This window comes from Schistocerca nitens, chromosome 11 (genome assembly GCF_023898315.1).
Source record: "Schistocerca nitens isolate TAMUIC-IGC-003100 chromosome 11, iqSchNite1.1, whole genome shotgun sequence".
Classification (NCBI taxonomy): Eukaryota; Metazoa; Arthropoda; class Insecta; order Orthoptera; family Acrididae; genus Schistocerca; species Schistocerca nitens.
The window spans coordinates 16,518,625-16,545,413 of NC_064624.1; the positions used below are offsets into that span (position 1 = coordinate 16,518,625).

General features: G+C 37.6%; 1 protein-coding gene across 1 annotated transcript in view; it reads left to right on the top strand.

The window, feature by feature from the left end:
• LOC126213288 (histone-lysine N-methyltransferase eggless-like) overlaps positions 1–26,789 on the top strand; it is a 328,640-nt gene that overhangs the window by 101,622 nt on the left and 200,229 nt on the right. The window contains exons 5-6 of the mRNA XM_049940954.1: positions 5,802–5,854; positions 25,908–26,054. Of these exons, the coding sequence (XP_049796911.1) occupies positions 5,802–5,854; positions 25,908–26,054 (200 nt within the window). The remainder of the gene's footprint in view (positions 1–5,801; positions 5,855–25,907; positions 26,055–26,789) is intronic.

A 26,789-nucleotide genomic window follows, 5' to 3' on the forward strand; every position in this document is an offset into this window, starting at 1 on the left:
AATTGCTTCACCTGGTCTTCCTCAACCCCGCTTGCCACCATCCTGGATGTAGACTTCTATCTCTCTGGTGGCTCCATTCACAACTCTGTCCACATTAAACCCAGTAGCCACCAACAGTATCAGTATTTTCACAGCTGCCATCTCTTTCACACCAAAAAATTCCTCCCATACAGTTTGGTCACCCAGGGATGGTGTATCTGCAGTGAGAGGAACTCCTTTTGCCAGTATGCCAAAAGTCTCACCAAAGACTTCAAAGACAGGCAGTATCTAACACACCTAGTCTCCAAACAGATTTTGATTTCCATTTCCCCACACACTCCCAATTCTCTCATCACTTGTAAGAGCCAGCTACAAAAGAGTGCCCCCCAATGTCACCCAACATTATCCCACACTTCAACTTCTGAACCACATCCTTTGCAAGGCTATGATTATCTATCATTATGCCTTGAAATGACGGATATCCTACACAAGATCATTCCAACCGCTCCTAAAGTGTTCCATCACCCACCCAACCTCCACAACATCCTAGTCCATCCCTGTGCCACTTCCAGTCCCTACTCCTTGGCACAGGGATCATATCCATCTGGACAACTCAGGTGCAAGACTTGCCCAATCCACCCACCTAGCACTTCCTATTCCAGTCCTGTCACAGGGTTATCTTACCCCATCAAAGTCTTGGCCACCAGTGCAGCCAGCCATGTCATACACCAGCTCTACTGCAACGATTGCACAGCTTGTGTATTGGTATGACTACCAATCAGATGTCCACCAAGATGAATAGCCACTGCCAGACTGTGGCCAAGAGTGGAGTAGACCACCATGTGGCACAACATGTAGCTTGAATATAACTTGCATGATTTCAGTGGCTGCTTCACAACCCTGGTGCCTCTTGATTCAAACCCTGCCACTACCACCATGTTCTCTGAACTGCATGGATGGAAGTTACCTGTACAATGCGTTCTCAGGCTGAACTTATGACAACTTGCTCTCCCCCACACCGCACACTCCACCCAACAGTTTCTACCCCCCTTTTCCCTACCACCACCTCTGTTTTCATGTCTCTTCACCCTCATTGTTTGCTGCCCTCTGTCAATGTACCCACCCATTCTGTCTCCTTCCTTCTCCCCTCTTTTTCTGCTCCCCATTTTTCCTACACTCCCCACTCCCATCAATGCACCTGGCAGTATCATCAGTCTGCACGCCCAACCAGACAGTGCTGTTCTCAGCCTCAACCCCTACCCTGCTATCCCTCACCCTTCCCCACTCCATTCCTGATTGCTGTTCATGTAAAAGTTGCAATCAATCATATAGTGGAGATGCTGAGTCGCGATAGGCACAACAAAAAGATTCACATAATTATAGCTTCTGGCTGGCCTTAATGGCCGAAAGCTATAATAGTGTGAATCTTTTTGTTGTGCCTATCGTGACTCAGCATCTCCGCTATATGGTGAGTAGCAACTTTCCTTCTCTGGTATTTTTACATTCCATCCTGGATTTTCCATTGTTTGATTTTTGCAATCGATCAAGTACTTTTTGTGATTTCTGATAACAATATTTCTAGTTTACATATTACACATATAGTTATATATTGAAATATAAGGCCAATGTCTATCTTAATTCTCATCAGAGTATCATGTAAAAATTTGAATTAAAACAGTAAGAGCCTTGCAGAAATATTGGTAATAATGTTTTTGCTTTATATAATACATATTTATTTATGTATTAAAAAAGGTATATAAAACACACTTGTTTCCACATGCAACAGTGTTACAAAATTCCTAAGCAATTTTTGAAGACCTTGTGAAGATTTAAGATTTTGAACAAATGAACATGAGATTTTTGCTAGCGATATTTTCTAGCGATATTTTCTTATAATATTTCTACCCGAGAGAAGTCTGCTGGCATCAAACTTTGGCTTGAATCTGAGGGTAGAACTTCTGAGTGTGTAAGCTTGGAGCATGGCATTGTATTGTAATGAATGATGGGCAGTGGGAAAACAGAAAAGAAGAGATTAGAAGCATTTCAGATGTTATACTACAGAAGGATGCTAAAAATTAAGTGTACTGCTAGGTTAAGGAATGAGGTGGTTCTCCACAGAATCAGTGAAAGAAGTAACGTATGGTAAACAGCAACAAGAAGGAGGGTCAAAGTGATGAAACATGTGTTAAGGCATAAGGGAATTACCTCCAACATACTAGAGAGAACTGTAGAGAGTAAAAACTTTAGAGGTAGACAGAGATTTGAATATATCTAACAAATACTTGAGAACAGAGGGTGCAAGTGCTATTCTGAGATGAAAAAGTTAATGCAGGAGAGGAATTAATAGCAGACTGCATCAAACCAGTAAGACGACTGATGACTCGAGGAAAAAAATTATCCATTTTTCTGTATATGCTCTCTAAGTCAACTGTTGTCAGATGCCTTTCTTCAGTAAAATATCTGCTTTGTGAAAAGTTTTGTTCATTTATGTGTTGTTTGCGATGTGAATCATAAATTCTGCATTAAGGAGGTGGCTGTAGCCTGGAAGTGGATTTACTTGACACTGTCATTTATGTTGTTCATTAATTACAAGTTGCTCTGTCGCCTGTGGGTGAACAATAGAAGATGAATTTTTCCGATTTCTCTCATTTTCCTCTGTATGTCTCTTGTGGCCTGTAACTCGTTATGGGACCCTCTGATGTCCACTGTGTACACCGATACTGGTAAAGAAAGGGCAGTGTTAGTCTACTGGCAAACTCTTCCTTAAATTGTGTCTAAATAACAGCTACTGTCACCCTTATTGATGATTCAAATTTTTATCCGTGTGCGACTAGTTTAAGTTCCTGACTGTTGTTTGTGTCTGTAGAGTATCTTTGCTTTACATCTCAGCAGTGATAGTGTCCTTGAATATTAAAAGACATGTAGTAACACCAGTATCATGAGCAGGTGCTTAACTGGTGTCACTTTCAGACATAACTGCACAACAGCATAACAACCAGAAGCCTGGTGGCAGCTAAAAACACTTCCATATATAAATAGAAGGCAGCATCATACCATTACAGACAAATCAGAATAGAAGGTCTGTAAATAAAGTGGTTGTATCAAGATATTGATATTACTTTGTCAAACTTCAGTACATTAGGTTTCGTCAGCTTTGTAATAAAAATCTGTGTATCTTTGTATGGCTGTCCACAGAAATTAATCTTAGAGGGGGTAACTTTCTAATTGGCTTTCTTCATATGAGGTTGAATCCAAAATTTTTGGGACTAGTACTGCCATCTGGAAAGTAAGAGTAGATCTTTGCACTGCTGGGTGGCGAGAGTTGCATATCTGATGAATCAGTGTGCGGAGTGGCATTCAGCTGGGAGGACGTGTTGAGTGTCCACAGTGATTTCTGTAATACTCTGTGTTTGGTGTGTGTGGTGATTTTATGAGGGATCCGCGAACAGAACAGCATGTGTGTATCAAATTCTGTGCAAATCTTGGGAAAATGTTATGGAAACCCTTGCAGTGATTCAAGTGTTTGGGGGACAGAGCATGAGCCATACGCATGTGTTTGAATGACATGCTCGGTTCAGGGCCGGCCATACAGACATCAAAGATGATGCTCACACTGGAAGGCCCATTAGCCGCACAACACCAGGCATTGTTGCCAAAATGAGATTTTCACTCTGCAGCGGAGTGTGTGCTGATATGAAACTTCCTGGCAGATTAAAACTGTGTGCCCGACCGAGACTCGAACTCGGGACCTTTGCCTTTCGCGGGCAAGTGAAGGTAGGAGACGAGATACTGGCAGAAGTAAAGCTGTGAGGGCCGGGCGTGAGTCGTGCTTCAGTAGCTCAGTTGGTAGAGCACTTGCCCGCGAAAGGCAAAGGTCCCGAGTTCGAGTCTCGGTCAGGCACACAGTTTTAATCTGCCAGGAAGTTTCATTGTTGCCAAACTTCAACAATTGGTTTGTGCGGATCGACATCTAATCATTCAAGACCTTGCGGATGAAGTGGGTATTGGTTATGGGACATGTCAGTGAATGTTGACTGATGAATAGGGCATGCGTTGTGTTGCCACAAAATTTGTGCCAAGGATCTTGACTGCCAATCAGAAGGCACAGCGTGTTGAAGTGTGCACTGACCTTTGTCAGACCACATCCGATGATCCAACCTTCTTGTCACGGGTTCTCACCAGCGACGAGAGCTGGATTTATGGTTATGACCCAGAGACAAAGCAACAATCGTCCCAGAGGAAGAGTGCTGGCTCTCCAAGACCCAAAAAAGTGAAGAGCAAAGTGAAGAGCATGATCATTGTTTTCCTTGATCCCAAAGGAATTTTGCACAAAGAATTCATCTCACCCAGCCAAACAGTGAAGTCAGCATACTACCATGATATTTTGCATCGGCTCCATGAAAACGTGTGACAACGAGAACCTGAACTTTGGCATCAAGGGAACTGGTTGCTGCATAATGACAACGTGCCCTGTCACATGTCCTTGCTCACCAGGACCTTTTTGGCACAAAACAACATGGCGGTTGTATCCCACCCACCATACTTACCAGATCTGGCACCTTGCGACTTTGCGCTATTCCCAAAACTGAGACTCAAGTTGAAAGACCATTGGTTCGACACTCTAGATAGGATTTAAGAAGCAAAGAACAGGACTTCCAGAAAACATTTGACGAGTGGCAGAAGTGCTGGGACTGTTGTGTACGTACGGATGGGAACTACTTCGAAGGTGATGGTGACCATTAGTCTGAAGTTAAGGTTTTCAACAGATGGCAGCACCAGTCCAGAAAATTTTGGATAGCACCTCATATAACTTATTCAACTAGTATTGGAAGATACAAACGTGAAAGGAATTTAAGAAGATATTATACCACAAAGGATTGATAGATATAAACTCAATATTTTCTGGTAGATTATTTTGATACCAAAATGGGAAGCATTTTTAACCAGTATATTTTAAGTACACTTCATTAATATGAATGTGAATGCCACCGTTTTGATTGAATGATATGAAATTACATCTTTGTCATAAGATATTCAACGAGTTACTCTGAAGAAATAATATCATTCCTCAATTTATAATGTTAGGGGGTCTCACTGAAAATTAAAAATCTGAAATATGAAATAAATCATAACAACTGAGGAAGATCAAGTGGGATAGCAACAAAACATCAGGGAAAAGTTTCCATTTCATATTACCCTACCTGGAAAAATATAAAGAAATTTTAAAAATGACACGGACGGCATTTTCTGTTGCAAACAATAATGCCAAATCTGCAACATAGTAAAATAGCCGACAATATTTTTTAGAAATGCACAAGAATTTTGTAATAAATGTAAAGTGCATAAACCTCCCTCCCCTCAAGATTCTAGATATAGGCAAGTACCCCATCTAGCTCCCACCCCAACCTGGCTCCCTTGTTTTCAGTTGTAAGTGATGTTTAATGACTATTCCAATGTAATTTTTCTATATCTACATCTACATCTTTTTTCAGGCATTAGGATGTGTCTCACACTAAAAAAGATTCTATTATTTACAAATAGGGGCAATAATATGTACATGAAAACCTACACCTTCTACGACATACTTTCTCAACACAATGATACTGCAACAGAAAGATTTACCATCCCCAAAGATTTGGGAAACATAGATATAATATGTTACAGTTGCCTTATAAAATATTTATATTTTTCAGTTCGATTATAAGTTTTTTGTGTGCGCATTATATTTGTCCATATTTACAGGATCTTTATTGTCATTTGAACTTATTACAGAGGTGATGAAATGCAATATGTTTTTTATGTTGTCTATTTTTTTCTTGTAGGTGAAATGCTGAGAGATAGCTACACAAAGGCATTGGGAAAAGAGTCATCAGCTGTAAGTAGTTGTGGTTTAGACCTTTTTTTTGTACACAATATTTGAAAAGCTATATAGATAACTGTCGCAGTTGCTGTAAAATTTGGTTGCAACCAAGTCTGTATTAATTAATGTCTAAAATGGTACCTGGTGCCAGCTGCAGATTGCTTATTTAATGGCATCCAGAGGAATGAAAATTTGGTTTTCTGTGTGTTGTAATTATTGACTAAATTTAAAAATTTAAAATACTGTCATAATTGACTCGGTAAAAGGTATAATCCTAGGTTAAAGGTTTAACACAATAAGTATTAAAGGTAGAATCTGTGTGTATGTCTTGAGGCAGCATAATTCATGGTTCACAAATTACCCAGAATTATATTCTTCCAGTAGTTGAGAATGAGAGTACTTGGTGGCGGCCAACAAACTTTGCAAATAATTCAACACTTGTTGAGACTTTTCCTTACTGACACACTTCAAAAGACAATGAAATGGAAAAAGGTTTATCCCTAACTACTTTTTCACTGTTCATGCAGTCAGATTTCAGCATTAGTATTATTCTTTGGTACTAACTCTTAGTTCCCCATTTTTCAGACAGTAGCCACATATGCTACTGAAGATACCCCCAAAATCATATTGTTGCATGACACAGTTCAGGAGGAAACCTATTCTTTTAGAAAAATGTAAATATTTCTCAACACCAATTGTGTAAATGTTTATACAATTGAAAAACCGATGGTGGAAGGTAGTTCTCATATGACTCTAACTTATAGGCCTACAATTACTGAATTTAAAAATTAACTTGAGTATGATATATCTTTATTATTTTACTTACTTATTTATTTATTTGTTGTGATACATATTCATAGATATTTCTGCATGGTAGTGCATAGTTGTGGGATGAATCAAAACATTTAATCACATTATTATGTTTGTATGATTAAGGACCACAAACAAAGATTAAGAATACAAATTAGAAAATAATAAGAAAGAAACACAATCAAAAAGTTCTAATTATATTGAGAAACAGAGGTAAAGATACAATTTTCAGATATTGTCTAAAAATTATTTATAAAATGAGAAAGACCATCATCTTGACTTACAGAACACAGTTTAATGTAACTAAAGCAGCAAGGTACATTAAAGCAAAATACAAAAAAAAAAAATACATCAGAAATAATCTTATCTATCTCTGCTGAAGAATTTATCTAAAGAACAGAAATTTTTTTCAAGCAACAACTCCTTTAGCTTACTTTTAAACAGTACATTATACCTCATAGACACTTAATATTACTTGGAAACACATTGAGGATTTTGTACACATGTATTTTACACCTTTTTGCACTAGAGACAAATTTTTCAGGTCACAGTGTGTGTCACATTTCTTATGATGATGGTACAACTCGTTTGTTTCATATTGAGAAAAATTGTGAACCATGAATGTCAGCATTGAAAAGAGATATTATGGGGTAGTAGTTAGTATCCCTATTTGCTAAAAAAGATTATGAATGAGGTTCTTGGAGGCACTCGACATAAAATTTGAACAACCTTTTTCTGACAATTTTCATCATTGGTGAATTGACTTAGACAGTTATTCTGTAACAAATAAGTAAATGGAAGTCATCAAAGTAGGTGGATGTTAAATGTCTTCGGTTTTGGTGATTGTCTCGAAGATAAATGTTTGCTGAGCTAAGGATTTTCAGGGTTTAGTGGATATTGTGTTCACAGTTAAACTTGCTATCTATATGGGTGCCTATTTTGGATAATGTAGCCTTCGTATCTCATGTTCAGTGCTTATTTCCTGTGTGCGTTTGTAATTAAAATGGAATCAAATGTAACTGACTTTGCTGAAGTTTATTGATAGAGAATTTGCTGTGAACCAGTTTATAATATCTGCAAGTAATTGGTTGGCATTTAACTATAGATCAGTGGATGTTTTACTGTCTGTCACAATACCTGTGTCATCAGCAAATATAGTAAAATTGCTAGCTTTGTTTGACAATAGAGATAGGTCATTATTATATATGAGAAATAGCAGGGGACAAGGGGGTTGGGTTGTTTGGGGAAGAGACCAAACATGAGGTCATCGGTCTCATTGGAAGAGGGAAGGATGGGGGGGGGGGGGGAATTCGGCCACCCCTTTCAAAGGCACCATCCGGGCATTTACCTGAAGCTATTTAGGAAATCACGGAAAACCTAAATCAGGATGGCCAGACACAGGATTGAACCGTCGTCCTCCCGAATGCGAGTCCAGTGTGCTAACCACTGCGCCACCTTGCTCGGTAGGGGACAAGGACAGAATCTTGTGGAACTTCATAATGAATTGTTCCCCAGTTGGACTGTACCACTCCTGTGTGTGTATTGTTACCGTCTATGCTATTTTCTGTTGACTGCCCTCTAGATAGGATTGGAGCCAGTTGCCCATTGGTTCTCAGTCACCATAGTGGCATGCTTTCTCTATGAGCATTCTATGATTGACACAGGCGAAGGCCTTAGACAGGTGGCTAAATATGCTGATAGGCAATGTCTTCCTGTCAAGACATTCCAAAATGTTATTGGTAGATGAAAATATAGATTTGTTTGTGGAGGTACCTTCTATGAATCCAAACTGGTTTTTACTAATTATTGCAAAGCTTTTCAGGTGGCTGACTATCCTAGCATGTATTAATTTTTTGAGGACTGGAGAAAATGTAGTTAAAAGAGGGGGAGAGGGGGGAGAGAGAGGGGGGGGGGAGAGAGAGAGAGAGAGAGAGAGAGAGAGAGAGAGAGAGAGAGAGAGAGGATTATAGTATGTAACATATGGGGCACTGCCTTTTTGTGTAGAGGGACTTTACAATAGCTGCTTCATCCTGTCGGGGAAGATACCTTGTTTGAGAGAGGAATATATGAGGTAGGACTTCACCAAACTGATTACGGCAATCTTTTAGCGGTTTGCTGGAAATACTATTGACACCATTTGAATTTCTGATTCTTAAAAGATTACAGTTCTTCTTGATTTTTGTACTGTTATAGAGGGCTTAACCTATCTGCTCTAAAAAAATTGGGAAATGATCTTTCTGTATTTTATGGCCTTTTCTGTATACCCGTTCTATCTTGTATTTTTTTTTCTGGCAATGCTTAAAAAGTGGTCATTAAAAATTTTTGCCATGACCTCTTGATTTTGAACTTGACTACCTTCATCACTGAGAACAATGTTTTGGGTCCTACTGGTGCAATTTTCACCAGTTTCACTCCATCTGTCTGAAGCTGGTTTATACATAGAGTTGGATTCTCTGAAGAATCAGAGCTAGGGGTGTTACTAGTGTAGTGCTGCCACAAACTGTTGCGCAAACAGTAGGCTTAATGATTAGTATCACTGGCTGTTGTGCTACGGGTCATCAGTTCATACAACTGTTCAGGCTATACACTGATGTTCAAACAAAATGTACTTTCAGTGTTAAGTGTTGTATGTCCCTGATAACACTGCCTTCAGATTTGCACTTCAGTGTGGTTATGTCATGACAGTGTGATTGGTTACACATGTTAGTTATCTTTTAAATGGTGTGTGTGCTTTTACTTTACATGCATATGAATCAAAATCACATCATTTCCCACAGACTCACAGATGTCATGAGGTGTCACTGTAGTTTTTTAATATCTTTTTTAACATGTTAATGTATTTACTTTGTAAAAAAATTAAAACAGTCTTGATCATATGTTGTTGTTGTTGTTGTTGTTGTCTTCAGTCCTGAGACTGGTTTAATGCAGCTCTCCATGCTACTCTATCCTGTGCAAGCTTCTTCATCTCCCAGTACCTACTGCAACCTACATCCTTCTGAATCTGCATAGTGTATTCATCTCTTGGCCTCCCTCTACGATTTTTACCCTCCACGCTGCCCTCTAATGCTAAATTTGTGATCCCTTGATGCCTCAGAACATGTCCTACCAACCGGTCCCTTCTTCTTGTCAAGTTGTGCCACAAATTCCTCTTCTCCCAAATCTATTCAATACCTCCGGATTAGTTATGTGATCTACCCATCTAATCTTCAGCATTCTTCTGTAGCGGCCGGCTGAAGTGGCCTGCGGTTAAAGGCGCTGCAGTCTGGAACCGCAAGACCGCTACGGTCGCAGGTTCGAATCCTGCCTCGGGCATGGATGTTTGTGATGTCCTTAGGTTAGTTAGGTTTAACTAGTTCTAAGTTCTAGGGGACTAATGACCTCAGCAGTTGAGTCCCATAGTGCTCAGAGCCATTCTTCTGTAGCACCACATTTCGAAAGTTTCTATTCTCTTCTTGTCCAAACTATTTATCGTCCATGTTTCACTTCCATACATGGCTACACTCCATACAAATACTTTCAGAAACGACTTCCTGACACTTAAATCTATACTCGATGTTAACAAATTTCTCTTCTTCAGAAACGCTTTCCTAGCCATTGCCAGTCTACATTTTATATCCTCTCTACTTCGACCATCATCAGTTATTTTGCTTCCCAAATAGCAAAACTCCAATTACTAATTTAAGTGTCTCATTTCCTAATCTAATTCCCTCAGCATCACCCGACTTAATTCGACTACATTCCATTATCCTCGTTTTGCTTTTGTTGATGCTCATCTTATATCCTCCTTTCAAGACACTGTCCATTCCGTTCAACTGCTCTTCCAAGTCCTTTGCTGTCTCTGACAGAATTACAATGTCATCGGCGAACCTTAAAGTTTTTATTTCTCCTCCATCGACTTTAATACCCACTCCAAATTTTTCTTTTGTTTCCTTTTCATGCCCCTGGTCACCGGTTTCTGTACAAATTGTAAATAGCCTTTTGCTCCCTGTATTTTACCCCTGTCACCTTCAGAATTTGAAAGAGAGTATTCCAGTCAACATTGTCAAAAGCTTTCTCTAAGTCTACAAATGCTAGAAATGTAGGTTTGCCTTTCCTTAATCTATTTTCTAAGATAAGTCGTAGGGTCAGTATTGCCTCACGTGTTCCAACATTTCTGCGGAATCCAAACTGATCTTCGCTGAGGTCGGCTTGTACCAGTTTTCCATGCTTATTTAGACGATGACCAGTTTCAGTAAATTTTCAAGACCACCTTCAGAACATCCTCTGAAATATAAGTTCATTTAGAGATTTGTCTAACAAGAAGTTTTGCAAACTGAAGCATTTAAATGTAAGAACAATTAAAAGCAGAAATGTTCCCAATGGTGGCAAGCATATGTGACGAATGGATCAGGTAACTTCTGTTGAGACATGATTGTCAACTGCTGAATAGTGTGGAGAGACTCTAGGTTAAGTGGGAGAAGCTCCAAGCACTGCATTCTGCATAATGTCAATAGCAGCCAGTAAGGCATACAGTAGACGTTGTAACCCACATTGTACTACACCTACGTTACTATGGGTATGGCATGCATCTCATTCAAGTAGTGTGCCCTTCAGAAGCTCTAGGCATCCAATCAGAGGCTACTGACCATGGGTGACACCTCAGTCATCTGTGGCAGGAAGCTAGTGACCCCTGGCAGGCAAATAATCTTTATATTGTCTTGCACTGGCTCTGGCTGGCTCCCATGCACATCTCTCACAAGTTACTAAAATAACTAAAAACATTACAAAAGTAATGTGCATACAAAGCAGCAGCAAAAAATAAAACATAAAAGGTATAATATAAGCCAAATATAACAAATCATAAGTGCTTCAGAACACAGTTTATCAGAGTACATTATATAAAATTACAAGTAGTAAACCAATGGAAATCATTACTGAGAATGAAGACTATCCTCTGTATGCAGTCTGTGTTCTTGTCATTGAGATATAGAACAAAACCACAGCACAATAAACTCAGCAGATGCTGATGCCGTGGAACATTGAGAAATATTGTGAGGCAGCCAGACAGTAGTACCAGAGACAAAAGTACCGCTGGCCACAGCTACATGTTGACATGGAAGGGCAGACGCAAAGATCAAGTGATGTGTGTGTTAGATGCTGCTAGTAATTATGGCAATATATACATCATGATGGATCACCAACAAGGCAAATGTAACTTTGGATGTGGCTGCAGTTACACGTATGCTGCATTGAGTTTTGCTGTGATTACTAGTGGAACATTGTGTGGCACCACAGAGACATGAAGGTTGGAGACTGTTGCCTGATGGTGTTGGTCACAAAATAATAGACCTAAAACTTAGTATCCACAGATATAAAACTCACAAATATAGTTGTAATAGTAATACTGCTTAATAGAATGCCATTGGATGAAATAATTAGTGATTTAAGATAAAATTTGTAAAAGATGATAAAAATATTAATGGAAATGGCATAAGTGAAGAATATAACTTTAGAAACTTTTAAAAAGGGGTATCTATAATAAAAAACAAGAAACAAAAGAGCAGGCATCTTCTATAATGAATCATGAAAGAGATGAAAAAAAAAAAAAAACATTTCTCTAAACTCTAATTGCTCATTTAGTAAAGATAATAGCTTATTTTTATCATGTACATAAATTTCTATATCTTCAAATGCATTTGTTAATTCTTTAGGAGCACTATGGAGAATGAATGGACTCTTTGGAATGATTACTTTGGGTTACATACTGGCCATATAATGATTTACCAGGGTAGTGTCTGATGTATGCTCTCTGAACTGAGTGGAGAAATTATGGCTCATCTGTCCAATGTATTCTTTATCAGAATCATCACACAAAATTTTATAAATACCAGAATTTAAATAACTACTGTCACAATTAGCAACAGTGTGCTTGAGCCCTTGATGTGTGTGGATTGTCTGGTTAGAATGGCTCACACACATCGTGTTAGGTTTAGGTGCTCAGAGGTGGATGGAGGAACTATTACAGTGCAGACAAATTAGAGACACAGAAACATACACTTTATTGTGCTGCAGTACTCAACATGTACAGCAACTCTTTGTATGTGTTTGCAGACAGATACAACAAAGTAGTGGCCTGTCAACATGTGCATTACTGAATACAATGTCAACAAGGCAATGCTCGTCCTGGGCATCACAGTGTCAATCATTGTAGTAAACACTTGTCCCTTTGTGTGAAGGCTATTGGTGACTCCACGTTTAGATTGTCTTGCAGGCTGATCTCTACTGTGAACTGCAACCCTGGCACTCCATACTATAATTGTCATATGCAAATGCTGAGCATGCACTCTGTTACTGCTTATGGCTGCCATTTGTCACAACACAGAAGACTATCTCATTGGCGGAAGCTTGGGGGTTGCTGATTGGGTCACACTTGTGGTTGGTGGTGAGCTTCAAAGGGCTGCCAGTGGCATCAGTCGGAAGATGTCTCAGTGTGCCAGCTCCAGTTGCGTCCATTTGTGTGACCACAACAAGCCAGTTCTGTAAGAGATTATCAGTAGTGAAAGCTATAGTCAGTTCACAGAATTTAAGTAAATGATTTATTTTCTCAGAAATATTTACCATATAGGTCATTTTAGTAACATTTTCGATTGATGATTTCCAGAGAATCATGTGACTGTTATAACTTACTCAATAATAAACCAACTTCATTGGTATTAAAATTGTTGACCTTAACAAAATGTTTGGGTATTGTTATTTCTGTTTGAACTTCATCGGGCATAAGGAGTATTTTTAATGATGACATCTGTTGCAGTTGGCTTTCTATAGATGGCAAAGAAATGCTTTCTGTCACAAGCTGAAATGGTGAGTGCTAAAAAATTTATACTTCTGTGGTTCCCATGTTCTACAGTGAAGAAAATCTTAGGGTGAATGTTATTTTAAATAACAGTAAGTGAATTTATTTCTTCTTTGGAGCCATTAAAAAGCAACAGTGTCAACATATATTTTATAATAATGGAATTTCAGGATTGTCTTTGAAAAATTCTAGTTCAACATAATTAACTAGAGTGTTTACAAAGGTGCCAACTAGGAATTTTTCCACTCCCAAACTATCTTTTTGAGAACATATTCAATCATTAAAACAGAAGTAGTTAAAAGCTAAAGTACTTCCAAGTAGTTCATTGAGATCAGGCACTTCTCCTGCAGTTATAGTTTTGTGTTATAATAAATTATTATGAACTTTTGTGATGTTTTCATTTACTGTGTGCTCTATTGGCACCATGCAGAAGAGAGCATAGATCCTCTTCCACTTAACCCATAGTTTCTGCACACTATCCAGCAGTTGACATTTGTGTCCCTGCTTGATTCACAAACTATTCCTGGCGCCATTGGATGTTGGGTGACACTCTAAACCTATAAATGTGCTTATATTCCAGAGAATGGTTTTTATATGAGCAAAACTGATGTCATTTTTAAAAAATATTTTACTTAAATTGCTATTGTTCTAATGATGTTTACAGTGTATTTCTGTATTTATCATTATAAACATTTTAAATACTGGGTATTATGAAATACAAATTATTGAGACTGTATGCTTCCTGTTGTGTCCATGTTATAACAGTGCAGGCCAGTATGAACCTGTTTAGAGAAAAACATGCTACTGACTGACTGACTGCTGTGTCATTCCCTGACTAAGACATCTTTGGATATCAGAATGGAGTGGCAAACAGTTAGCATACCATCATGCCTAGAATATAGCTTTTAAATCTTCTTTTTGAAATAGTTCAGATATATATGGCAGCGTTATCACAAAGTACATGAATGGCTCAAAAAAAGGAGACACTCTAGGTTGTTCAGAAGTCTTCCCTGCCACATCTTCAGGTTTCAACTTCACAGCCAATACTGTGTTTAATGCAGAACTCTATGTGATCTTTAAGGTACTGAAGTACGTGTTATCACTGAAAAAACTAAAAAATCCAAAAATACAAGACTGGCTCCTTCCACTGTGCTACTTTTAGATAGGTGGCAGAGACCTTCCACTCTGTATGGTATATGTTGTAGTCCAACAATGATCGAGTCTCTGTCTGCTGCAAGAGTCATGATGAATCACTATTTTCTAGGAAAGAAGTGACAAATTATTCAACAGATGTGGAGAATATTCTACATGGTTAGGGGAAAAAATGTAGACACAAGTCTGGCTGTAAGGCATAAAAACAATAACTCACACTTCTATTTCAATCTCTTTGCCTCTCTTGATACACAATATCTGCATAAACCAACATTTCTCTATATCCTTCTCTGTCATTCATATCTGGCATATTGGTGAGAACGTAAGCTGTTCTCTCTTCCACTTTGATCCTCACTTCCCTGCATCCACTTGCTTTCTGTCTTTCCTCTCGTCCTACCAGTAGATCTCCATGCTCAAGTCCTTTCTGATTTCTCCTGATAGTTATCACACTCCAGTAGAGTTCTTCCCTACATTGTCACATTCATCTTTCACAACCTCTTTTAGGACCTAGTATTTTTCTGAGAATTTCTTTCTAATCTTAGTCTAGTTGTGCCACATCTGGTCTACATAGTGCTATTGTCTCACCCACATACAGAGCTGCATTCACCATCATTGTCTTGTAGTGCATGGTGGTTGTGATCATAGACATTATGTTTCTACTGTATATGCCTCTTGTAACATATAAGGCTGACCTTATCTTTATCCTGTGTAATTCCCTCATTTCTCCTTATTGTTTCTTTTATATATTGTCCAAGGTACTTAAATTTATTAACCCTCTGCACAGTGCCTTTCAGTGTTTTCTAGCTCTTAGTGCTAACCAGTTTCTGTCTTATAGACAATCTTCAGTTCCACCCATCTGGCTATCAAGCCTAATTTGTCTAGCTATGCTTTGTATCTTTTTCTGTCTCATTATCACTATGTCATCTGCAAAGACAGAGGAGTCCAGTTAAGCCCGTTTGTCCTTTGTATTCTCACTGTTAATATTTGGTTTTCCAGTTTCATCATTTAGTGCTCCCCACTGTTTAATTAATTTGTCCTTTACTGTGATGAATGAAATTGGTGATAGTTCAGCTCCCGTTTTGAAACTAGTCTTGATTCCTGCAGCACTCTTGCGTATTTTGCCCTTGCCTACTTGACCTTCCTCTGTGTCTGTCATGTTCCTGTTACTGGTTTTCTTGTAGTCCCATATAGTTCTCTGTTGTTCAGGATCTGTCAAAGAGCCGCTATATCAAAGTTACCATCCTTTTGTTCTTTTAGTATCAGAGTACAGATCTGTTGTGAGCTTCCTCTTCCCTTCCTAAAGACCAACTGATAATGTCCAACTATACTTTTTATATTTTCTTCTACTTTCTTCAGAAGTAGTTTTGATAATACCTTGTAGCCAATCACTAGTAGTGATGTACCCTAACAGTTGTCTGTTCCAGTTCAGAATTAAATGGCTCTTCTGTGAGATAGTAATGATTCTGTTCTTGTTTTATTGCTAACCTTGGTGTTTATCATCTTTTTAGTGAATCTCTAATTGATTGCTGCATGTTTAATCTGGAAATAACGTGGCAGGAATTTTCTGGGATCTCACAAAGGCATTTGATTCTGTAAACCATGCATTGCTTGTTTATAAACTTGAAAAATATGGCATCAGCAGAAGTGCCATACAATGGCTTAAATCCTACTTATCAAACAGAAAGCAAACAGTTAGCATCTCTTTAAATGGTGCATATTATTGTTCTAACTGGAAAAAAAAATAATCTCAGGGTTTTCCCACAAGGCTCCATATGAGGCCCAGTTCTATTTCTCTGCTATGCTAATGACTTACATTACATATCAGCTCCCTATCAGTTCTGTTCACAGGTGATACTTCTGTCTTAGTTGAAGATCAGGATTCAGAAAAAAAAAATTCCCAAATCCATGATGAGTACCCTCAGTGCCTTAGAAACTAGGTTTTAGCTACATGGGTTGAAACTAAATATATGTAAGACTCACAGTTCAAAACCAAACAGTCAAAATGCAAGCAGATTAAGATTTTACACAACAGCCAAGATATAGAAGAAGTTGACTCAGTCAAATCCTGAGGTTTAACTGTACATAGAAATTTGAGCTGACGTATACACATGGAATACCTAGCAAACAAACTGAGCAGCTTTGAATTTACAATGCAAATATTATCAACTGAAACTGACATGGGCACATGAAAAGTAGCATGTAAAAGCTGCTTTGAATCCATTATTAGGCATGGTATTGTTTTTTGGGGTAACTCGATATGGTGCGGATACTAAAAATACAGAAAAAAACATTCAAAATATGTGCACTGCAAATCGCAAAGAACCATGTCAACGATTATTTAGAAAACTTAAAATATTAACTCTGCCATCCTTATACATATATGAGATTATTATATTTTTGTACACCAGACATGAATTATTTGAGGGAAACCATTTTGTCCATTTACATGACATTAGAAACAAAGAAATTTTATACCCACCACCTCAGACTTTATGTCCAGGGACCTCAATATATGTGAATGAAAATTTGTAATAAATTAAAAGGGAACAAGTTGGTGCAGATGTATTTAGGTCCACTTAAAAGGAAGCTACAGTATATGAGATACTGGAAGCATTATTACTCAGTGGATGAATTCATGTAGGACAAACTGGAAATTTGAGTTGGATATAATGTTTTACATATTTCAAGAAATATCCTTATCGTGTTGTTATTTATTGTAGTGCTATTATTTATTAATGTAAAAATCATTGTAACTGTATTATAAATTTTTGACATGTCTCCTGTATGCAAACCAAATGGATTGCAAATATACATCATGAGATGAATAAAACACAATTCACACAATTCGCAATACCCCAATGGTGTATTGCCCGTGTTTTATTATCACTTTGTTTGGCACTGAAACATGTTGGCATCAGTGTAATTTTGTGTTATCAATACAATTCTATTAACTGTTCCTCATTTTTGCTTGTGATATTGATGGGTAATGTGGTGGTTGTAGTAGACAGACCTGTTAAGTGTGGTCTACAAAGTTTGATAAATAAAGTGGAAATCAGAGAGTACCTCAAGAAAGAGACAAATGATGACATCTTAAAGGTGGTGAGTGCCTCGAGAGAATGTTTCTGTGTGATAATAAACTCACTTTCCGTTATCTCTGAAAGTGATGTTAGCAACCTCCAGACAGAGGGAGAGGACCACAGTGGACAAGTGGTACCATCTGTTGATGCAGTACAAGAAATTGAGAGTGGCAACCATCAAATATCGACACCTAGCAGGACTACTTGTAGCTACGACAGCCCTCACACAGAGGGCTTGGACAACAACGTTATGGGACAAGTGGTGCCACCTGTTGACCCAGTTCAAGAAACAGAGTGCCACCATCACCTGGATATACCACTTGTAACTACAACCATTAGCCTCTTGACTATGACACAATATTAGAGGCAAAAATTACAGAAAAAGTCATGCAAAAGGTAAGCCTCATGATGATGAACATCACACACAGTGTAAAGATTTTGATAAAGAAAGAAATTGTGAGTACAACATAGAAGACACCAAAAGACATAAAAGACCCAACACCATGAAGAGGGAAGCCAAAAATGTGTTTCTAACAAAAGAAGATGAAATACCTACAACATGAGACATGACACAATATCAAGATCAGAAGTGAAAGTAAATGAACAACACTGAAGTTACCATAAAAGAGAGAGGAGACCAGCTAAACAGCATGAGACACTGACTGATGTTGGACCATGAGATGGTGATCTACAAACTGCAGATATGATGGCCCTGCTCTACGTAGGACAGTACAAATGTGAGAGAACACATGATTAAATAAAACAATTTCTCAATAAGAAAGGAATGAAGGAAAATGTAAAATTTGAAGAACTGCCCAACAACAGTAATATGAAATCCTTGAAAGTCGGCATCCCCTTTCACAGTTGGCAAATAAAGATGGATTTTGGCCAACAGGTATCACTGTCAGAGACTTTCATTTTCCCCATTTTTTTCCAAGAAAATGCCAGGATCTCTCTTCCATGAGACACAAGAACACCACCCAAGAAAATGTAAAGAAGTTGGAGCAGTAGGAACCTTAAAGATCCTCCTATGGAATATAGAAAGTGCAATGGACATAGCTCAAAGGGCTATGGCATAGCAATCCTAACACACATTTTTAACCAAAAACTGGCAATAACCAGAATTTTACTGCACTCATGTCCATGCAAAACAAATCAACAGAGGAAGACCCAGTGGAGGAATAATTGTCCTCATAAAACCAGAATTAATACCAATAACTGTAACTATCAGACAGGAACGTACAGTCCTGATAGAAATAAAACACATTACAACAATATCAGCATACTTCCAACTGAATAAAACAGCCTGTGATGTACTAGATGAAATAGGGCCCCTGATCACTCATAGTAAGCACAATAACTCATTAATTATTGCTGGAGACTTAAACTGCAGAATGGACATAACAAAACTACAAAGCAAAAATAATATTGGACAAGTTGCAGAAAGAAGGCTTTATCCTATTAAACAATCCTAACATCTCTACATATATTTCTCACAATGGCAAGAGCACAACAGACATCACATTCGTAAGGGGACCAAACAGACACAATATATCACCTCTCTAAACTGCAGACTACACACCACTTTGAAATGTATCCCTCTGGAAATAAATATCCAAGGAGAGTGGCGAGAAGCACGAGAAAAAGAGGAAGAAACACTTTCAAGAACAGTAGATATTGGGAAAGTGGAAGCAAAATCAGGTGACATAAAACAAATTGAAATGCTAATAGACAGTTCATGACTAGAGGAAGAAAGAGGAGCAATAGGAGAACTCCTAAGACAAGCCGCCAATCCCAGATACAAAAGATGGATGAAAAAAATTGGTTCCGTGCAGGATGTTACAGGCTAAGAAAAGATATGCTGCAAAGCCTAAGTCAACTGAAAAGGTGCACAGAAAACACTACACTCCTCAGGACTTATGCTGAAAAATGATATATCAACAAGAAAACTCTTAAAGAAAAGGAGAATGTTCTAGGCAAGAGAAGGAAGGAAGCTAGTGGAGGAAGCCACAAGAGACCCCTACATTATGCCCCAGAAAAGGACTTGAAACACATTACATCAATTTGAAAGAATGGGAGACACGTTTCAACAATATAGTGAACAAGGAAGGACTAAAAGACAGACCAGAAGACAGACAGAAGACAATGCCACAAACAACTACGGAATGGAGCTCAAAGATGTCATTAACAGCAAAAGAACAAAAAATGCTGCAGGTTCTGATGGACTTTATAGGGAATATTTAAAACACACTGTCCAAATATTAACGCCAATTTGGAAAAAAAAAAAACTCTACAGTAAGTGCACAGAAACATCCTCCATTCCAGAACAGTGGAGACAGAAAATAACAAAAGTGCTATATAAAGGTAAAAGAGTCCCCAAGGACCCTCGAAAACTCATGTTTCAAAGTATTCACAAAAATAGTAACAGAAAAAAATAAAGCAATCAATCAACGAACACCTCCTTGAAAGCCAAACAGGATTCAGGAAAGGAAGATGAACTTTGACTGTGATAGAACTCTTAAAGAGTGTATTGGAAGCCCTTGGAGACGGAGAAAAGTTTTGTGTAGTATTTTTAGACTTCAAAAAGGATTTCATTTTATAAACAAAATTAGTGGCCAAAAAACTAGAGGAAGCCCTAAATGAAAACAAAATATGGACACGAATCATAAGTGCAAACTGTGATGGACCAAAATAATGATTTCAGACAACCTTGCCCTCTCAGAGCTCATACCTCAATCAAATGGAGTGCTTCAGGGAGACCCACTGAGTCCTCTGTTATTTATCTTTGCAGCAGAAGAGATTGTATGAATACCTCAAAGGTAGGGTGTAATGTCATATGTGTTTGCAGACAGTATTGTAATAGGGCCAAAGGACAATGAAGAGTTACAACAAGCAATAAATAATATGAAAGATTGATGCATTGAACACAGCCTCAAAATAAATGTGTCGCAAACAGAAATGATGGTGCTCAGAAATCGAGGAAGAGTATCAGCCGAGATCTTCATATGGGAGAGAAAACTGAAAATAGTACTAGACTTCAAATACATAAATGTCACAATAGAAATAACTGCAAAATGTTTCAGAAAGCATGTAGTGGAGAAAGCAGTGCAAGCAATAATGGCAATCCATGAAATAGAATACATTAGATCCCTCAGCCTAGAGACAGCACCATTGCTGTCAGAGCCAAAATCTCCCCATTATGGTGTAGAAATTATCAGATCACATCTCACAGTAAAAGCCTAACGATGCTAGAAGGAGTAAAGATGAACTAGATAAAGAAAGCAATTGGAGCATACCACACAACAAAATCCAGACTTCTGTATCTGCTGGCAAGTGATCCCTTCCTCATGGAAGACCTATGGGCAATCTGATGCTGCCCAACACCAGTGCTTTGGAAAATCTATGAAAAACATTGAAGGAAGGAAGATAAGATATACCTCCAGAATTTTTCAGCACAGGTGCCATGATTGACTGAACACAGACAAAGGAGTACTTTGAAATGAGACACCTGTTCACCAGAATGGCAGTCCATTGTTTCTTCCACCTTATTAGCAACTACACATCATACCATGAACCAAATGCAATGTGCGAGTCTAAACTGTCATCAAATACCAAATGTTACCATATATAGATCTTTGCCAAAAGGACATATTCAGTAAGTGACTATGCAAACTACAACATGTAAAATTTCTAATTTCGTGTTTTATCATCATTATACTTTGAACTTGTATGACTATTTGGCTGCTATAAACTTATTATTATTATTATTATTATTATTATTACTTCTTTCCTTTCTCAGACGTTATGTCTGTTTAAAAATGGAAAGTGACGCAGACCTTGATCAAGCATGACTCCCTTTCAACTGTACGGTATATGTTACACTGCATTTAGGAACTTTCGGGTAATTGAACATGTATCAATTATTACAGATTTCTGTAGTTGTATATATGTTTGGATGTAGCTGTATTGTGTTGAGCCGGCCGCGGTGGTCTCGCGGTTCTAGGCGCGCAGTCCAGAACCGCGTGATTGCTACAGTCGCAGGTTCGAATCTTGCCTCGGGCATGGATGTGTGTGATGTCCTTAGATTAGTTAGGTTTAAGTAGTTCTAAGTTCTGGGGGACTGATGACCACAGCTGTTAAGTCCCATAGTGCTCAGAGCCATATTGCGTTGATGTACTGGTGGATATTGTGTGGTATGACTCCTGTAGTTGATAGTATAATTGGTATAATGTCATCTTTATCCTGATGCCACATGTCCTTGACTTCCTCAGCCAGTTGGATGTATTTTGCAATTTTTTTCTCCTGTTTTCTTCTGTATATTTGTTGTATTGTGTATGGATATTTTGATTAGTAGTGTTAATTTCTACTTGTTATTGGTGAGTATGATGTCAGGTTTGTTATGTGGTGTTGTTTTATCTGTTATAATGGTTCTGTTCCCGTATAATTTGTATTCATCATTCTCCAGTACATTTTGTGGTGCATACTTGTATGTGGGAACGAGTTGTTTTATTAGTTTATGTTGTATGGCAAGCTGTTGATGTATTATTTTTGCTACATTGTCATGTCTTCTGGGGTATTCTGTATTTGCTAGTGTTGTACAACCTCTTGTGGTGTGGTCTACTGTTTCTATTTGTTGTTTGCAAAGTCTGCATTTATCTGTTGTGGTATTGGGATCTTTAATAATATGCTTGCTGTAATATCTGGTGTTTATTGTTTGATCCTGTATTGCAATCATGAATCCTACCATCTCACTGTATATATTGCCTTTTCTTAGCCATGTGTTGGATGCGTCTTGATCGATGTGTGGCTGTGTTAGATGATACGGGTGCTTGCCATGTAGTGTTTCCTTTTTCCAATTTACTTTCTTCGTATCTGTTGATGTTATGTGATCTAAAGGGTTGTAGAAGTGGTTATGAAATTGCAGTGGTGTAGCCGATGTATTTATATGAGTGATTGCTTTGTGTATTTTGCTAGTTTCTGCTTGTTGTATAAAGAATTTTCTTAAATTGTCTACCTGTCCATAATGTAGGTTTTTTATGTCGATAAATCCTCTTCCTCCTTCCTTTCTGCTTAATGTAAATCTTTCTGTTGCTGAATGTATGTGATGTATTCTATATTTGTGGCATTGTGATCATGTAAGTATATTGAGTGCTTCTAGGTCTGTGTTACTCCATTTCACTACTCCAAATGAGTAGGTCAATATTGGTATAGCATAAGTATTTATAGCTTTTGTCTTGTTTATTGCTGTCAATTCTGTTTTCAGTATTTTTGTTAGTCTTTGTCTATATTTTTCTTTTAGTTCTTCTTTAATATTTGTATTATCTATTCCTATTTTTTGTCTGTATCCTAGATATTTATAGGCATCTGTTTTTTCCATCGCTTCTATGCAGTCGCTGTGGTTATCCAATATGTAATCTTCTTGTTTCGTGTGTTTTCCCTTGACAATGCTATTTTTCTTACATTTGTCTGTTCCAAAAGCCTTATTTATATCATTACTGAATACTTCTGTTATCTTTAGTAATTAGTTGAGTTGTTGATTTGTTGCTGCCAGTAGTTTTAGATCATCCATGTATAGCAAATGGGTTTTTTTTTGTTGGTATGTTCCAGTAATATTGTATCCATAATTTGTATTGTTTAGCATGTAGGATAGTGGGTTCAGAGCAAGGCAGAACCAGAAAGGACTTAATGAGTCTCCTTGGTATATTCTACGCTTAATCTGTATTGGTTGTGATGTGATATTATTTGAATTTGTTTGGATATTAAGTATGGTTTTCCAATTTTTCATTACTATGTTTAGGAACTGTATCAATTTAGGATCTACTTTGTATATTTCCAATATTTGTAGTATTTTCGTAATCATTGTATGCGTAGTGTAGCGACCTTTGTTTAGTTTTAGCTTGATATGTCACCTCTGCATCTATTATCAGTTGCTCTTTACATCCTCGTGCTCCTTTGCAACAGCCTTTTTGTTCTTCATTTATAATTTTGTTCTGTGTTGTATGTGTCATTAATTTCTGTGTAATGACTGAAGTTAATATTTTGTATATTGTTGGTAGGCATGTTATGGGGCGATATTTAGCTGGGTTTGCTGTGTCTGCTTGATCTTTAGGTTTCAGATAAGTTATTCCATGTGTAAGTGTATCAGGGAATGTGTATGGGTCTGCAATGTAACTGTTAAATAATTTAGTTACATGTGAATGTGTTGAGGTGAACTTATGTAGCCAGAACTTCGCTATTTTATCTTTTCCTGGGGCTTTCCAATTGTGCATAGAATTAATTATTATTACTATTATTATTATTATTATTATTATTATTATTGTTGTTGTTGTTGTCGTTTTTGCTCTTATGTAGTCGTCTTGCCTTTTCAATTCCCTTATGTTGGTTCTCCCATTCAATCTGTGCATTATAAATACATATGAGTATCTTTACATGTCCATGCATGTGTTTTTCAGTGTATCGTCTAACTACTCCCAGAAATTTATTACTAATTTTTTATCCTTCTTGTTCTTGTCATTATCAGTGCATGTCCATTTGTTATTGTGTACTTTTTATTCACTTCTTATGGTCAACGTTGAGATTATTTCTCTCTTACTTTTTACTTCTGTTATTCCATTCTCGAGTCTCTTCTTTACTATGAATGTTCTACCTAAGCAAATAGGTGTGTGTTTTTCATTCCCCACTCAGATTCCTGATTTTTCTTTCAGCACTGTGAAGTCTTTTGAAGAACACTATATTTGCCTCCCCAAATTTTGTTTCTTGCATGGGTAGTAGCCCATCTTCCCTATGACATGATTAAGTGTACCAGTCTCGGCCATTCTGTGTTTAGAATGCCCATTTCAAAATTAACATTAATCTTTTTTGAGTTTCTAGCTCTAACTCTTCCTTTATGCTCTTTTTGGCAGGTTGCCAAGAATCTGAATGTTTTCTTGCAGTGATCATATTTGATGAAGGGCTGCACCTCTGAGGTTATCTCAACTTGATTGTGTGATCAGTTTATCATTCAAAATAAATTCTATTGAACTACTTTTCTGCTTGCCAGTCTGAAGAATATGTTTGTTTTTAGCTTTCTAATTTTAGTTTGTAACTGATTATAAACTAATCAATTTCAATTCAAAAGTAATTTAGGACAATCACATCTATGTTCTAGCTCTTTTTTGTTCGGTAAAATATGGTAAATTTCAGTTTTAGTTTTGTTTTGTCCATGTCAAATGCATTCTGTACTTCTTTTATTCTCAAATATTTCTGGTAGGACATGTGTTATTGTTCTCAGCAAATTATACTGCTGATGTATGACCTCTGTCATGGCTGTTATATCTGAAGCTATCCACTGAGGACTTATTTCATCCCCCCACCCTTCCCCTATTTTAACATTAAATATCCTTCCACCACTTAGAAGTTTGTGACTGAATTTCCTTTAGTTTTGTATAGGTCTTTGGACACCTCACCAGTATTGAAGATGTTGGTACATAAACTTGAATGGTTTCTATGGAATATTTTCAGTTTTGAAACAAGTCCTGCTTTTCTGTCTGATAGTTCTTTGATATTTAAAGTATTGTTTTTATTTTCTGCTGTACTGTAAAGAGTACATCTGAATTACTTCCCTGCCCTGTCCCTGGTCTTCACTTTTTGCTGTACCTCTTATAACACTTCTGTAATTCCATTTGATCTTACATAATTTGTCTCTGAGTTTCACTTACCTTATTTGACATTGTAGGAATCTGAAATTTATTCTTCCTAAATAAGAAATGCTAGAAGCATATTGATTTTAAAGATACATGCTGTTATCTATTCAGTCACACTTTGTATAACAAGGTGCAAAATCAGAAGTAATTGGACATGCTCTGAAGTCAGTGTTTGAGTTCCGTGGGCTAGAATACACCAGGAACTTGTATGTGATGCATTTTTCTGGTAGGGCCTGAGAAGCTGGGAAAGACTTGGTAGGGCCTGAGAAGCTGGGAAAGACTTGTGGCATAAGTGTAATGCAGATCTAATTGTTTGGGACACTGGTAGGTCATCCTCATGCACAACTTTCAGTAACTGTTCAAAATAGTTGAAATAACTTGTTGTTTTTATCTTAAAACTTTCACCACAAAATGTTAGTAAATTAAAATGAAAGCTAGAGAACACAGATTTCTTTCACAGTTATCTATTTGTAACTGTATTATTGATAGACTATTACCAACATCTGTTACTGCAGAGAAAACACCAGACGTTCAGTTATGGGAATGTAACTGAATCTGCTCCAGTTCAGCGTGTGCCTTTGCAACAACTGTTGCAACAGGGTTTATCAGTACTTGGTGCACCACCAGGAACCACAAACATGCAAGAGGAAGTGGAACACAAGGTATGTTTGATAACAACAGTTTCATATCATTAAGAGCAGTGCCGCCCCCCTCCCCCTCTCTTCTGTGTCTGTGTGTGTGTGTGTGTGTGTGTGTGTGTGTGTGTGTGTGTGTGTGTGTGTGTGTGAACAGATGTATTCCATAATCATTGCATGAATTTATTGGAAGTGTGTAGCAGGTCTGTAGAGTCAAGAAGTGTCGAATTTTATTCTAGTTCAGTAAAAGTAATTACCCCAAGTGATAAAAAAGTTATGTTGTTCTTGACAAAAGAAAAATAGGTTTCTCATTGAATAAAAGTGAGAAATTAGGTGATGGCTAACAAATAACTACTCTGTAAGAGCTGAGTGATGAATGAGCAGGTACTTTCAGCCTAACCTTAGTTACTGATCATCTCAAATGAAAAACAGCCCACAGTTACAGTAAATTCTGTTTATTTTAAATGTTGACCATGGTTTCTGCTATAATAATATAGCCTTCTTCAGAAGTCATACACACTAATAAATGAAGAATGTCTCAGCCCAGTGGGTGTGTCAAGTCCACTCATGTACTAGGGTGCTAGTTGTAGAAATAATGTCAATCATTGGTAGTGTGGCTATGTAAAAACGACTATGGTTGGCTGGTAGAATTAGCCCTATAATCTATTAGAGCATATAATTTGCCTGATAAATCATGCTACGTACCTCACTGTGGTGTGCACCACCTATGGTGCACGGGGTGCAGCACATTTGACGACCGTG